The sequence below is a fragment of the Agelaius tricolor genome, unplaced genomic scaffold, assembly GCF_023055355.1.
Source record: "Agelaius tricolor isolate 1412-34295 unplaced genomic scaffold, bAgeTri1.0.p SCAF_23, whole genome shotgun sequence".
NCBI lineage: Eukaryota > Metazoa > Chordata > Aves > Passeriformes > Icteridae > Agelaius > Agelaius tricolor.
This window is the reverse complement of record NW_027269283.1, coordinates 12523836-12538205: the sequence shown is the minus strand read 5'-3', so window position 1 is coordinate 12538205 and position 14370 is coordinate 12523836. Positions and strand designations below refer to the sequence as shown.

At 47.6% G+C, this 14370-nt stretch overlaps 1 protein-coding gene across 2 annotated transcripts in view; it reads right to left on the bottom strand.

The window, feature by feature from the left end:
• ATP9A (ATPase phospholipid transporting 9A (putative)) overlaps positions 1-13201 on the bottom strand; it is a 48021-nt gene extending 34820 nt beyond the window's left edge. For both annotated transcript variants that reach the window (XM_071447097.1, XM_071447098.1), the window contains exons 1-5: positions 12982-13201; positions 7028-7172; positions 6604-6717; positions 5058-5166; positions 49-107 (exon numbers count right to left, since the gene is read on the bottom strand). In XM_071447097.1, the coding sequence (XP_071303198.1) occupies positions 49-107; positions 5058-5166; positions 6604-6717; positions 7028-7172; positions 12982-13049 (495 nt within the window). In that variant the 5' untranslated portion in view covers positions 13050-13201. The remainder of the gene's footprint in view (positions 1-48; positions 108-5057; positions 5167-6603; positions 6718-7027; positions 7173-12981) is intronic.
• Between the last annotated feature and the right edge of the window lie 1169 nt (positions 13202-14370).

Below are 14370 nucleotides of genomic sequence, written 5' to 3'. Positions count from 1 at the left end.
ACCAACTTTCCACAGTAAAGATGAGTAAAGATGAATATAAAGGCAAACCTTTTCCACAATGATGAGGTCACCCACTTGTATGTTAGAGCTCTTCACCTTGACAGTCCCTGCAAAGGAAAGGCGCTGGTGTGAGAGCGGAGCAGGACAGGGTTTGGGTGCTGTGTGCTGCTCCTCCCCTCCCTTCCTTCCCCTGCACTATGGGGGTGAAAATGGGAAATGTTTCCACCCCAGGAACTGGGCAATGCTGCCCTGGGAGGATTTCTGAGCTCACTATCCCCACCAAGGGGTGGGTCCCCCACAAAAGGCTGAAGCCCCTCCTGTAACAGCTCCAGACACCAGCCCTGGCTGCAGAAAGCCCCAGCCACTCCTTAGTCATAACTCTGAAACAACTCACTAAACTCCTTTTTGTACTGCTTAACTCATGAATTCAAAAACACTTTCAGCATCAGGCAGGTGCCAGAGCAAGAACAGAAAGTTACAGCAGGGAACCATCAAATCCAACTCCTTTATCTCAGGTGCCTGGAAATGCAAAGCTCGACTCTCAAGCCAAGGCCTGGAAGTACAATGGGTCCTTCCAAAATCCAGCCTCACTTGCTGCCTGCTGCAGCTACAGTCTCTGGCTCAGCTCTGCCACCTCTCCTTTGCCTCTTGCAGCCCTGGCCAAACCAGCAGAGAACAGGTCCTACAGAAATCATGTAAATATTTATTCCTGTGCAGCTGTCAAACATTTCCCAGTTGCTTTAAAACAGGGGATTAATTTAACAATTGGCTAGTAATTTCAAATCATTAGCCAGCTCTAGATTTGGCTTCTCAGACTAACTAGTGATTTATAATCAGTTAATTTGAACCCTGCCTCCACGTGTCTGTTATATTTCAACAAAAGCCTCTTTAATCTGCTGTGATTTGAGTGGAAGTGGGGGAGGCACGTGGAGCTCACCCTGGCACGGACAACACTCCTACTGTACCTCAAAATTCACGGGCTAACTGGCCAGATAGCAGCTCAGGGGAAAGCAGGAGGGGGAAGGGAGGGGGAATAGAAATTAGCACAAAGCACAAAGGTCACTGGGATTTTACTACTGGCAGTCCCTTCATTAGCATCCTTCTCAGGATATGCTTCAGTGTTTCTGCTCCAAATTAACAATGAAAGCCATTCTGGGCTGGGGCAGCCTGCTGCTTTGGTGACACACTGTGTGCCTAACAACATGCTTCATCACTGCTGCTAATAAATGCAGACTTCCTTGCATGCTGTAATTATTCCTACAAATTATAAGCAGTCATGGCCCATTTCACAAATATCTCATAGGTCTTTCATGGATTCTGGAGTTTGCCTTGTGAGGGTTTTTGGTTTAAAAAAAAAAAAAAAAAGGTAAACAAAACGAATGCTGGGCTAAAGACATCTCTGCCGGGGCAGGAAGCAAACCGGGGATTAAGAGTCCATTACGGTGGGGCTTGAAAAGAAAAGCTGCACTCCAAGAGGATCAAAAAAAGCATCCCTGGCAGTCTTCTGTATGGGCTATACAAAGTTAGGTACTATGACACTAAAAGGGTCTGACAGATAACATCTCTTCCTCCCCTTTTAATACGGTTATTCACAAAGCAACAAAAAGTGCTTTTGAATATTCTCCTGTGCAAAGGAAGGGGGGGAAAAAGCCCGAGTGCTCTCCCCACACAGGCACAGCCACTCCCGACCCAAAGTGCAGAAAAGCTATGGATTTGTTTAACCATATTTTCTGTATTCTCTCCAAGATCACAAGGACTTATCTGGTGACTGTCAGCAGAAGCAGCGCTACCTGCAGGGTTCAGGCAAACTTACTTTTTTAGGTTTTCCTTAACAAGGAAAAAAATCATTCTGCAAAAGAAAAATTAATGCCTGGACAAAGCTGTAATGTGATGATTTCCTATCATTACGTACATAAAAGGCTTTTGGGATCATTATGCTGAAAACAGTATCATCTGCTGTAGAATTTTTCCAATTTGAGAAAACCCAAAGCAGCTGGAGCAGATTTGTCTTGTTCAGGAACCCTCCCAACCTCAGCTGTTGGAGGGTAAAACAAAGAGGGGACCTTTCTAACCAGCACACGTTTTTATAACTCCTGGATAAATGAGATGCCCTTTTTAGGTAGCTAATTCTGCTTTTGCAGCCTCCCTGGCCCCTGTGGGTGACATCTCTGCAGAGTGCACACACGTCCTGCTAAGAAGGCCCAGGACCAGATGTTTCCTTTGACTCAGGACTCCCATAAAGAACTTACTTGAATTAGTTTTATTTTGATCTTGGGAATTCTGTAATTCCCTTTTCTTTCTGTGGGGAAACTGCCACCTAAACATCAGATGTTTTCTCATGCATGTTTAAAACCAGCTAATAAGCACAACTGTTCCATTTCCTACAACTGCTCTATTTAAATATTTTTGTAATTAAATATTTTTGTAATTATAAACTCCTGGTTTTGTTAGTGCAACTAGAAATGCTTCCTCTAAATACACACAGGTTTATTCAGCATTTATATTACTTTCAGTTTGTACTTCCTTAAGTTTATCAGAATAGAAGTTGGTGTTTATCACTTTTTAAAAGGAACTAGTCTTGAGCTCTCATTCAAATAAATCTATTGTTAAAATTTGTCTGGTATTTGTTTCATTCTCTGCTATGCCCTGATTTATCTTCTTTAAAGAAAGTAAACATAATCAAATGCAAACAGTTTGCTCCAATTTAAGCTATGATTTTTGAAATTATCACCAATTTTGCAGCATGATGGATGCACCAGAAAGCAGATAATTTCAAGTAATAAATATATTAGCCAGAAAAGATTTAAACAAGTTAAATGCATCTAAAACATAAAAAAAGAAAGGGGGTGGGTTTGTTTGATGTGCTGCACCAAACTTTTGGCTTTTGTAGCCTTATGCTGTGGAGCGGGACTTGCAGAGTTTGGGAAAATATTGGTTTTTTTATGGCTGGTAAATGCCAATGATCTGTATCTTAAGTAGCACCCCTCAGTAGGAGGTCCCTTCCCACTTTTCTGTGGAGTTTCTCTCTATTATGCAGTGTTACCCAGGGAGGGGGGCTGCAGGAGAAGAAAAACAAGCCAGGAATTCGCAAGCACAGTTCGAGCTTTCCATCAAGCAGATCAGAACACAGAGCCCTGAACACAGGAAGGCTTGTGGCTTATGAATAGGGGATTGAAATTTGATTATTTTTTATAACAATCCAAACAACTCTTCTTTAAATGCAGAGCTTTCCACTAAAAAAAGAAACAACCAAAAAAAAACACTTTTCGAGAAGTCTGCTGGCTTTGTCATTTTGGAACATAAATGGATCATCTGGGTAAAAAGATAAAAAAGGTTTAGGGTGGAGGGTTTTGTCATTAGGTCTCAGCACAGGGCTGTACCAAACCCCTGCAGCACGACCTGTGCTTTTCAACAGCAGCTACAGAAGAAACAACTTGTAAAAACCCCAGGTCCTACTGTCAGCTACACTGAAAATTAATTGTTCATATCAGCTGTTCCAAATTTATTTTGATATTTGCTGCCTCTACCTCTGAGCTGGGGACACTCTCCCTTGAAAAGCCAGCTCCTTCCTCTGACTGTATAAATTAACCCCCAAATTTCCATCCCCAGCCTCACCAGGCCCTTCCCTGCTCCCAGGTAATTCCCAGAGGAGCTGAGGTTTTAATCAGCAGAAAAGATGATCAGCTCTCCCAAAAAATAAAGTTCTGAGATTCAGTGAGAGACAGAAAATTACTCTTCTCCCCAAACCATGTGACAATCATAAATAATTTTCTACAATTTTTCTACTCTGAGCTATACTACACTCTCATTCCTGTTTCAGCACAAAGATCACGTTAAATACAGTGGCTTGAGATTTTCAGCTAGTGCCCAGCTGCCAATCCTCCTTGGTTTCTTTCACAAAAATTAGAGAAGTTAAAGGACTGGGGGGAGGGAAATCATTCATGGGAAACGTAATAGCAATATGAAAAGAACTAAAGGAGAGGTCAGGCCCCTTATAGATCATTGAATAGAATCCAGAAGGCAACTCTTTTATATCTTTAAATAGATGTAGTACACCCCTCTTGGATGAGGCTTTTGTTGGTTGCCAAGCATTTTAAGTGTTGTACTAAGAACATGTTATTAAAAGGGGATTTAATATTCAGAAAACTCAAACTCCCCAGTTTGGAGTTGCCTCATAACTCCTGGCATGAGAAATATATCCAGCCTTAAGCAATTATATTTGAAAAGCAGCCTTATTCCTACAAATGCAGCATTTTTTTTACTACACCTACATCACTGCATCTTAATCCAGGGGTATAAACTTTTATAACTCAGAAATTGGAAACGGAAAAGAACCAAAACTTGCTCAAATTCAGGTAATTCTCTTTTTGAAACAAAACTCTGGCCTCACCATCTTTGTCACGGTATTAGAAGTAACTCCATGGTGAGGCAGCACTGGATTGTTCAAATGAGAATTTAAATGTCTTTGTTAGGTACAGCACAGCTGGAAACAATGGCCAGAGCAGGGTCAGGCTCAGCTGAGCCCAGCCTGGGCTCTCTCCCAAACGGGGGCTCCAAACTCCTCAGGGCTGCAGAGGAGCTCAAGGGGATGGATGTGGAAAATGCAGGAGCTGATCCTGCCAGTCCTCAGGAACCACAGCAGCTGCTGCAGACAAACACACACCTCATCATTTTTAGGGTCTTTTTAGGCTCTGTAGGGTGGGCAGGCCCTGGCACCGGTGCCCAGAGCAGCTGGGGCTGCCCCTGGGTCCCTGGCAGTGCCCAAGGCCAGGCTGGACACTGGGGCTGGCAGCACCTGGGACAGTGGGAGGTGTCCCTGCCCATGGATGGGGTGGCACTGGGTGATCCTTAGGGTCCCTTCCCACCCAGCCCATGCCATGAATCCCTCAGCAAACCCCAGCCTCCAGCAGAGCCGCTGAGGAGCCACCCAGGAGCAGCCCCCGCGTGCCGGGGCTCCGTGGCCACAAAGCCACGTGCCTGGGAGCCCAGAGCCCCCTCCCAGGCCTGAACTCTGGCTCTGGCTGTCAGCAGGGCTGAGTTCCCAGCCTGGGGCTGACCTCTGGCTGTGAGCTTGCTGTAGATCTGCGAGTTCACCTCCTTGTCCCTCATGTAGCAGCGCAGCTCCTCGGCCGCCTCGCGGATCACGGTGACAGCCAGCACAAACCCCTGCCAGCAGCACGGGGAAACAGAGGGAGCAAAGGGTCAGGGAGAAATCACATCTGCCTCCAACAACAGCCATATTTATCAGTGCCAATGTAACAATCTGCATTTCCTTCCTCTAGCTGATCCTCCTGCATCGGTGCACTGAGATGTGCTGCTGTGCAATCCCCAGTACCAAACCCACACCAGCTCCTTAAAAACACACTTGCTGCTTAAGAAACTTCCCAGTTTTATCAGGGTGCTCTCCCCAGGCACACCTTTGTAAAGGTAATACCCCAAGCAAATCTTTATAAAGTTTATCCCCAAGAAAACCTTTGTGGAGTTTACCTGAAGAATGTAAGGACCAGATCTCATTTTACCCCACAGCTGAGTAACCAAGAGAGAGAAATCCAGGGTAAGGCAGACCCCTCTAATCCCAGTGCTCAGCACCTCAGAGCCACTGTACTCAGCACAACTCATCTGGGAGAGTTCTTTGTATAGCAATGTATACAGAAATCTGTATAAACCCCTTTTTATATATTCAGATAAACAGAGGATGCATGTGCCTTCATGTGTATGTACACAGACACTCCACCCACACAAATAACACTCTAAAGATATTTATGTGCTCTGCTCATGGTATAATTACATGTTTGCCTGATTAGGGCTTCAGTCCTACCCTTCTGTACATCTGAGCAGTCATTTCATTTCCTCTTGCCATGAGGAAATGCCTGCATCCCATCCTTCACTGTATAAAAAATAATTAATAAATGCAAGGCAATTCTTTGTGGGCTTGGTATCACAAAGTCATGTTTCTACCAGAGACTATTAGCTCAGACTAAACAGTTAAAAGACTCCTCATGCACCACAGAAAATGAACTTTTTACAACTTGTGTTGAAAGCTGCAACCAGCTACTGATTACCTCTGTCAATAAGGAGCTTTAGGAATGGAGCAAGGGGATGTTAGAAACTGCAGGTTTCTAGTACTTACACATATCTAAATGTGTGATCTAATTATTAATATAACAATGAAATGCATTCATTCATTTACCTAGAAATTCCTACCTGCTTCCCAAAATAAAACTAAAAACACATCAGCTATTTTCAGCTTAGGTTTCAGCTGATTGAAGAGCCTTCAAATAATCACCCCCAAATATTCCCACATGTTCCAGCTGACTGTGCCATCTCACATGTCATTCATGGAGAATTCATGGAGATCCAGGCTTTAAAACAAATAGAATTTTAACAGCAGTGTCCCAGAGCTGCCCCTTCACTCCTTTCTGGCTTTTCCCAGGGATGTCACTGCACTGAAAGGTAAACCCTACAACATGCACAGCACAGGCCTCAGGAAGCAAGTTAAAAATACCATTGAAGGTGCAAACTTACACCTCACAGAAAAGGCAGCACAAGAAATTTTGTCAAACACCAAAACTTTCTTGGAGAAATAAACCTTGAAGGACCTACCAGAGGAACCCAGTATGTGTAAAGTGCACCAAGCCTCATCTCAACCACGAACTGAGAGCAGGCCAAGAGCAAAAAATAAAGGTTGAAGAAGTATTTGAACTGGTTAAACAACACCTAAAAAAAAAAGCAGACAAAAAGAGAAGGGAGGATGTTACACATGTTGAAGTAACCACCAGAAACATTTCTGCATGCTTTCCTAGTGACTAAATGCTGACTTGGGGCAGTTTTAAAGCAGTCCTGGACACTCAGGACACTTCTGTGTCTGGTTTGCTGCTGCCCTGAGGCAGCCTTGGCATCAACTCCACCAAACACAACCCCAGCGTTTTCTCCAGCTCCAGATTCTGCACTTATCTACTGTAAAACCACTGAAAAACGGGGAAAGCATTGGGGTGGGACGATGAAAAGCAACTTTAGTCATGCTTACCCCAGGGAGGAAGGTAAAAAAGTTGTACTTCTGGTTGTTGATGACATTGCGAGGGTACCTCTGGTCTCTCTTCTCTGGGTGCCCAAGCCAGACACTCCGAGGCCTCGGCTCCCTCCTGCCACAGCACCTCAGGCACTCACAGCACCTGCAGAGGGACCATTCATTAATGAATGAGTTCATTCCTAGCACACCTCTGGGTGTCACACACACCCCCTGCCTCAGCTGCTCCCTAGGGAGTGCCATACAACCAGAATTAATAGAAATACCCTCAATATAACCACTTCAGGAAGTTCTGCGTGCCCCCGAAACTCTCAATTTTTGTCACCTCTACAAACTAGTTTTGCTTGTTAAAAAAACCAAACTAGTAGATTCTTTCCCCCCCACATTTATGTATAAAATCCACACTGAAAGGCAGCTGGTTACCAAGATCAGACAAACAGCAAAATTGGTGTTAAACACTGAAATTCAGAAGCTCTACTACAGAAATGTATTTATGAGCTAGATACCTTTCAATTTCAGTTTGCTTTTGTGCTTGCAGGTGAAGACCTAAGACAAATAGCCACTTGCATCCCAAATATATTGGAATAGAAACTGCTATAAATGGTGTTATTTGGATTCCAACAGAATATAGATATGCTCTACAGAAATAAAGGGAGAAAAATGTGGTTTTCCTTCCTTCACAAAGGAGAAAAGGCTCCAAAATGAAGCTTTACCCAAGGGAGCAAATCTGGTCTCCACACAGCCTATTTCATCACAATGTGCTTTCCAGTTAGGAAAAATCCGTCAGTCCTTGCAATCAGACATCTGAAACCATTTACCTTTGTTTATTTTTGAGGCTGGGCCTCTTACAGGGATTGTACTCAACAGCAAAATAGCCCCACACCTATATCATAATATTTACAATAGGGTGACCCCTTGCAGCATTTGCCCCACAAACACACTTGTTGTTGTAAGAATGGTAATTTCCAAATGCTGCGCTACTCCGGGGCCTGAGAAACAACCTAAAAATAATGCAGCTCCAAGAATATGCAAGAAAGGGCATGGGAGAATCTGCTGAGTAAAACTAACAGGTTTGTGAAATCCCTGCCTGGCTGGAGTCAGTTTTTGCAAGCTCCTGAATTACAGGGAAAGCAAACTGAAAACCTAATTAAACAAACAAAAGGAAAACTTCCTGCCTAGCAAGTTTTGAAGGCAAATATCAGGAGCGTGGATGCCAGAGTAAAGAATATCCAGAATTTCTGCTGGGAGTCTCCTCCACAGCCTTACGGCACGAGCTTCCTGTACAATATTTAATTTTGAAATTCCCAATGAACAGAATACTACAACCAGCACTGGGAGCCCCAGGTTGCAACACTGGAACTGGGGAGGTTCCTCAGCCCTCAGGAATCCCATTACATCACAGCCCTGGAGCTCCTGTGCCAGGGAGGAAAATCCTGACAGCAAATCCTGACTCTTACCCCAGAGTGTTCCAGGATTTTTGTTCTGAAGGCACCCCCTCAACCCCAGTGCTGGTATTTAACCCTCAGCACCCTGTGACCGTGTTTGCCCCTCCTGGGCTGTGCTGGGTGGGCTCAGAGCAATCCACTGCCCAAACCCTGCTCCAGCAGGAATGTTATCTCACAATAACTGCTCCAGTGCCAGCCCATGAACTGCTGAAATCAGTTAAAAGTGAACTTTTGGTCAGAACAGAGCAATTTCTCAAGCACAGAACCATGTGCTCATTCTTCCAGGCAGATGTTTATCACTCCTCCCAAAGGTGGCCAATTGCCTTAATTTTTAATTATTTTTAAACTTTTCAGTGATGTCTTAAATTTCACTGGGGAAGAATCAATAAGATTATTAGTTCTCCTTTCCCTTTCTCCTCTGGAAACTGAATAATCTTAATGTAAAAAAGAAAAACCTATTCATATGGGCACCAGAAACAAAGTACTCTGAGCACATACATAGGTGTTTTCAGATTAGCTTTGGTGCCCATTAAATATCAAGTCCTTTTGACTGGAGCTGTCAGCTTTTTCCAGTCACTTTATTTGTTCCTCCCTGCAAGAGTTTTGCAGGCACTGTGTAGTTCTGTGATCTGCTGTTTCTCTAGCTGCCATCCCTATTTTTAAGTCCCAAGCTTAGAGATGCAGATGATGAGGGAAGGGGCTTCATTACTACAAAATTCTCTGCTCAGAGCAAAGGCAGTGGCACAGGAGGAAGTTTCTGGCAGAGAATTATTTGCATTAGTAGGAATAATAAAATGTTTTCCATCATGAAATCTAAAGACTGCATCCTGGAAAGGGAAAGATTGTCTAGAAAAACAGCTGGGAGTTTACATTGCTGCTGAGAAACGCTGATAAAATGAACGTGCACTTTCCAAGAAGAGGAATCACAATGTTACAGAAATGTAAACAGTTTCTGTAAAAGTTTGGGAACACGTTCCTAAACATTTCTCCTTCTCCATTTTGAAGCTGAAGGACTGAAGAACAGTCCTGCAATATCCCTGAAGTATAGAAAAGCAAGTGAGGGTAAATAATGGACTTTCAAAAACATCACCTTGCAGAAAGACTACGAAAAACACATGAGGACAGCTTATACAGCACTGTGCAATTCACATTTTAAATCATAACTTGGCAAAAACAACAATGGGAAACAAACTCAAAAATCCTCAAATAGAGTCACAACCACTGAAAAGAATCTCTCAGGATGCAAACTGTACCTGAAGCTCAGGCCTGTAAGGGATGCTGCCCTCAATCTGCAGAGGGATCCAAATGAACAGGAGGAACTGAAGAACAGGTCTGCTGTGCACTTCACCTGGGATTATATTTGCTCACAAAACCACGTTCCCAGTGGTGATGTAAGAGGCAGGAACACAGCAGAGTGGCTGCCAGGTGAACAGCCACTAGCAAGAAGCAGGTTTTATTTATAAATGTTTGACAGAGAAGTATTTGAGGATCAAATGAAAAATACTCCCATGTAAAACAAACCCAATAGGAAAAAAGTGCCACTTTTGTAGGTGTGCAAACCTACAACCAAATGAGTTCTGAGGTGGCATTTGTCAAATTGGTGCTGAAGTTCACTGGCATATTTAGTCACTTCTAAACCGAGCCCATTTCTCAGATCTTGTTTCTGTGACCCTTATGGGCTGTGCTTGGCACCTCTAACACACAAACCAACCCCCACGTGACATCATTCCAAAAACAGGGGACAAATTTTCCATGGCTAAAGAAAACCAGAGCCATGCATGACCACCACCTCACCCTTTTATGCACCTGCAGGTGGAACATTCTGTAACACTCCTGCTGCAGGCCATGCAGCTGGCATGGCTCTGGAAGGGCCAGGGGAGCTGCAATTCCTGCAATTCCCAATTCCCAGGCTGTGGGAAGGCAGCCCAGCCCCAGGCTGCATGTGCCAGGGCACACCCACACAGGCTCTCCCAGGGCAGGAGCTGCCATCCCTCTCTGTTGACTCTGAAATGGAATTTGCCATTTTAAACAGAGCCAGAGTACACAGGCAGCACCGTGGCACAGCCTCAGCAAGTGTTCCTGTAAAGCTCCTCCTTCCCCTGCAGCTCTGGAGCCAGGCCTTCTCCTCACAGCAGCTGCATGAGCACAGCAGTCTGCTGCTTTAAAAGGAGCCTTGCAGGACTGAGGGCTGACACCACGAGCTATTTAGGGGAGCACTCGTGTCACGTGCTGAGCAGAGTGCCCAGGGTGCTCCAGGAACCTGCAGCTCCTGACTGGGCCCGGGCAGCTCGGGCTCAGCCCCAGCCCAGCAGGGCTGCTGCAGTTCTGCCATCCCTCCCTCATCACAGGGCTCCAGAGAGCTGCAAAGCCTCGGGATGAACAGGGCTGAATCAAGGCACAGCATGGGAATGGAGAGCTCAGCCCCTCTGAAGCTGTGCTCAGGAACAGATCCCCACTCTCCCACTCGCTTCTTTAAGCTCATGGCTTCTCTCCAGCACAGACCTGAGCTGTCTGAGCCATCACTCATCTCTGCAAGGTTCCTGAGCCAGCTCCTCCCTGGCTTCCTTTCCAAGCATGCCAGAAGCTGAGGGAAATAAAAGCCTTGCTGGATGGCACCTGCCCTACAGGTGAATTAGCCATTTCTTGCTTTTATTTTAACAGAAACCAAGATTTCTATAGAGGCATTCATGACCAGAAATCTGCTCCCCACTCCAGAAGACCTCACCAACAAAAATCTGTCTGAAAACTCACCCTCACTGCTGGGGGACCCCCAGAGCAGGAGCCAGCTGGGGCTGTGCTAAAGTGAAGCCCCTCAACACTTGCTCATCCTGGGTTTCATATGCACCAAGGAACATAAATTGGATGGCTTTCGTGTGGGTTTTTCCTCAGAGGGAACAGAAGAAAGGAGGCCTTGATTATGGCCTAGGATTCCCAGGACTCTATTCTGGCTGTGACACCAGGGACCCCTCCACTTGCTGGATGATTTATTCTGTGGTTTCTAACACTGGTTTGACTTGACTTCAATGCTTTGCTATCCATCACTTGATCAAACACCAGGAGATCACATCACTAAAACAAGGGTTCCTCATGTATGACAAATCCCACCCCCAAACAATTACTGCACCAAACAGAAACCCCAAATCCAATTTATTTCAACTGCTATTGAGTGAAAGCCCTAGGCAAGCTTCCTTCCTGTGCCGCTGGAATTTTTTGCCACCACTGGAAAGCCTCTCAGTGGCTGCTAATCAGGCAGAATCCACAGGCAATGACCCATGGCTCGGGTTAGCTGAGGGCAGGCTCTGCTAGGCAGCACTAACCACATCCAACACCCAGGAGGCTCTTGCTGGAGATTACAGAACTCCAGGAAAAGAATCCAATCGAGCAGCTTGGAGAAATTTCCCAGGCCCTCACCTCTCCCCGCTCCCTTCAATCGCGTCACCAAAGGCAAGGCCGTGGTGGCTGCACCTTGTAGCACTGGCTCAGCAGCGCATGTGACACAGGCACCGGGGATTGCTGCTGCATCACACACACCTCCCTGCCCCGGGTACGGCCACAGCACCGCCAACCACCTGGCAACAAGGAAAACACCTAATGCTGAATAAACCGTGCACAGCAATGTCAGTCGCAGGGCTCTGAACACAAACTACCAACCAAAAACATTAACAAGGCAAACGTGTATATTTCCCCTTGCTCTAATAGTGAAAATTTCTGTCAATATTTTGGTTTATTTTGCTAACATCACTCGCCACATTTAAAAAAACCAAATTCTCCAGGGACGAATGAAATGCTGTGATAATTGACAGCCAGGTGACTCGGATACCACGTACACCCTGCTGTGTGCAAACCAACCTGTCTGCACAGTGGTGCGATTTCGTAATGGCAGACTATTGGAAAACCATTTTCCTTATTTAACTTCCTGCATGGGCACACCGGTATAAACATTTCCCTACGTCTCCTTTAGGGACGCATCGCACGCCCGGGCTACGGCGACATCGCCACCAAGGATATTGTATTGCCGAGCTGATACAGTAAATCAGGGAGCCGGGCCTTTGTTACACGCACCACCGAGGCTCCTGCGCTCCTCCCAGCCGAGGCCGGGGATTCTCCGGCCCCGGCTGATTCCACAGCGGGGATGGACGATGACAAGCAGGAGCCGGGCCGGGCCGGGCGGGTGCGGCGGTGACACGGCCGCGGGGACACGGCCCCCGCCCGGCCCGGCCCCTCCGGGCGCTGCTGCCCCGCTGTGTCCGCGGCTCCGGCGCTGAAGGCCGGGCCGAGCCGCTCCCCGCCGGGGCTGTCCCCGCTCCCGCAGCCCGCCCGCATCCTGCCGTGCGCCGGGCGTGCCGCGGCAATGGCGTCAGGAGCAACCTGTCAGCGCCCGCCTGCCTCCCCCCCGCTCATCCTCCTCATCCTCTCCTCCTCCTCCCGCCCGGGCTCGGGCCGCCGCCCCCGTCCCGCGCATCCCGAGCGCGGCCCCGCCGCCGCCCCGGGGGTCGCGCCGCCCCTCACCCGCCGCGGTGCTTGCTGTCCATGCGCTTCTTCTGCCGGACCGGCTGCAGCGGGATGTTGTCGGTCATGGCCGCGGCTGCGGGGCGGAGCGGAGCGGGGATGCTCCGGCTGCCGGCAGCGCCCAGCCCGGCCGCCGCCGTCTGGCGGCACCGCCGAGGGGCCGGCCCGGCGCCGCCGGCTCCCAGCACGCAGGTGCCGCGCCCGCCCCGCCGCCAGCTCCGCCCCGCGCTCCGGGCACCCCGCACCGAGCGGCCAGGGAGGCTCCGCCGGCCCGGCCCCGAGCGCCGGCACCCGGCGGCTCCCAGGGGCCAGGTGGGGTCGGGTGGGGTCGGGTCCGCTCCGCCCCGGACCGGGCAGGGCAGTCCCGCCCTGATCTGCCCCGCCCTGCCCCACCCTGGTCCCGTCCCCGGCCGTCACCCGCTCTGTCCGTCACCCGTCGTGCCCTTTCCCCGGCGCTCCGCGCTCGTTTCCCGTTCTCTCTCAGCCTCGGCAGCCCCTGGCCGGCCCAAGGCCCGCAGCTCACCCCGCCGTGCTCTGTGCTCTGCCCGCAGCTCACCCCGCCGTGCTCTGTGCTCTGCCTGGCGCAGCTGCGGGCTCGGCTCCCCTCCTGTAGCGCACCCCACCCGCGGCACAGGGATGGGATCCCTGCTGCTGCTCGCACCCTGCCTGCTCCGTGACCTTCACCCCCTCCTCTCAACGCCCGTCTCTGGATCCAAATTCAGATGTCCTCTGCAAATTTAGGCTCAAATTGCTCCAGCACTTGTGGTTCTGATTTCAAGCATCTCGTTACACTATGGATTACAGCAGCACAAAACCTTCAACTGTCATTTAATATTTTCCCTTACAGTTGAAGCAGAGTCATCCTGGCATTTTGCAATGAGGACATTTCAGCAAGACAATGAAGAGTTACACCAGTTTCAGGCACCAGTACTGTTTAGACACATATTTCCAATGCCATCCTAACTTGGGCTGTCTTGTTACAAAAACTGTAGGATTGATTTTTAGGCTGTATTTCAATTAAGTAATACCATGTTTTAATTTATTATTTCTCAATCTACTGTTCTTACCACCTCCTGGAGACAGCTGAAGTAGAAACAGAAATCCCTTCTCCCACAAACACTTCAGGGCACGAAACATATTTGCTCTATTTTTTCTCATATTCTACATCTGAATTTTTTTTTATATGAAAGGATGTGATGCTAGAATTCACTGCAAATTATAATTTCCTAAAAGGAGCAATTGAAGAACCTAAAGAGGACCTTGTCACACCATTGCCACAAACCCACTGCCCTAATGCTGTACAGGCTGGAATGCCAGTCTGAGCCTCCAGCCTCGATTAAAACAAAACTTATCAAATGCCATTTTTCATTTGCTTTGATGTGAAAGTGG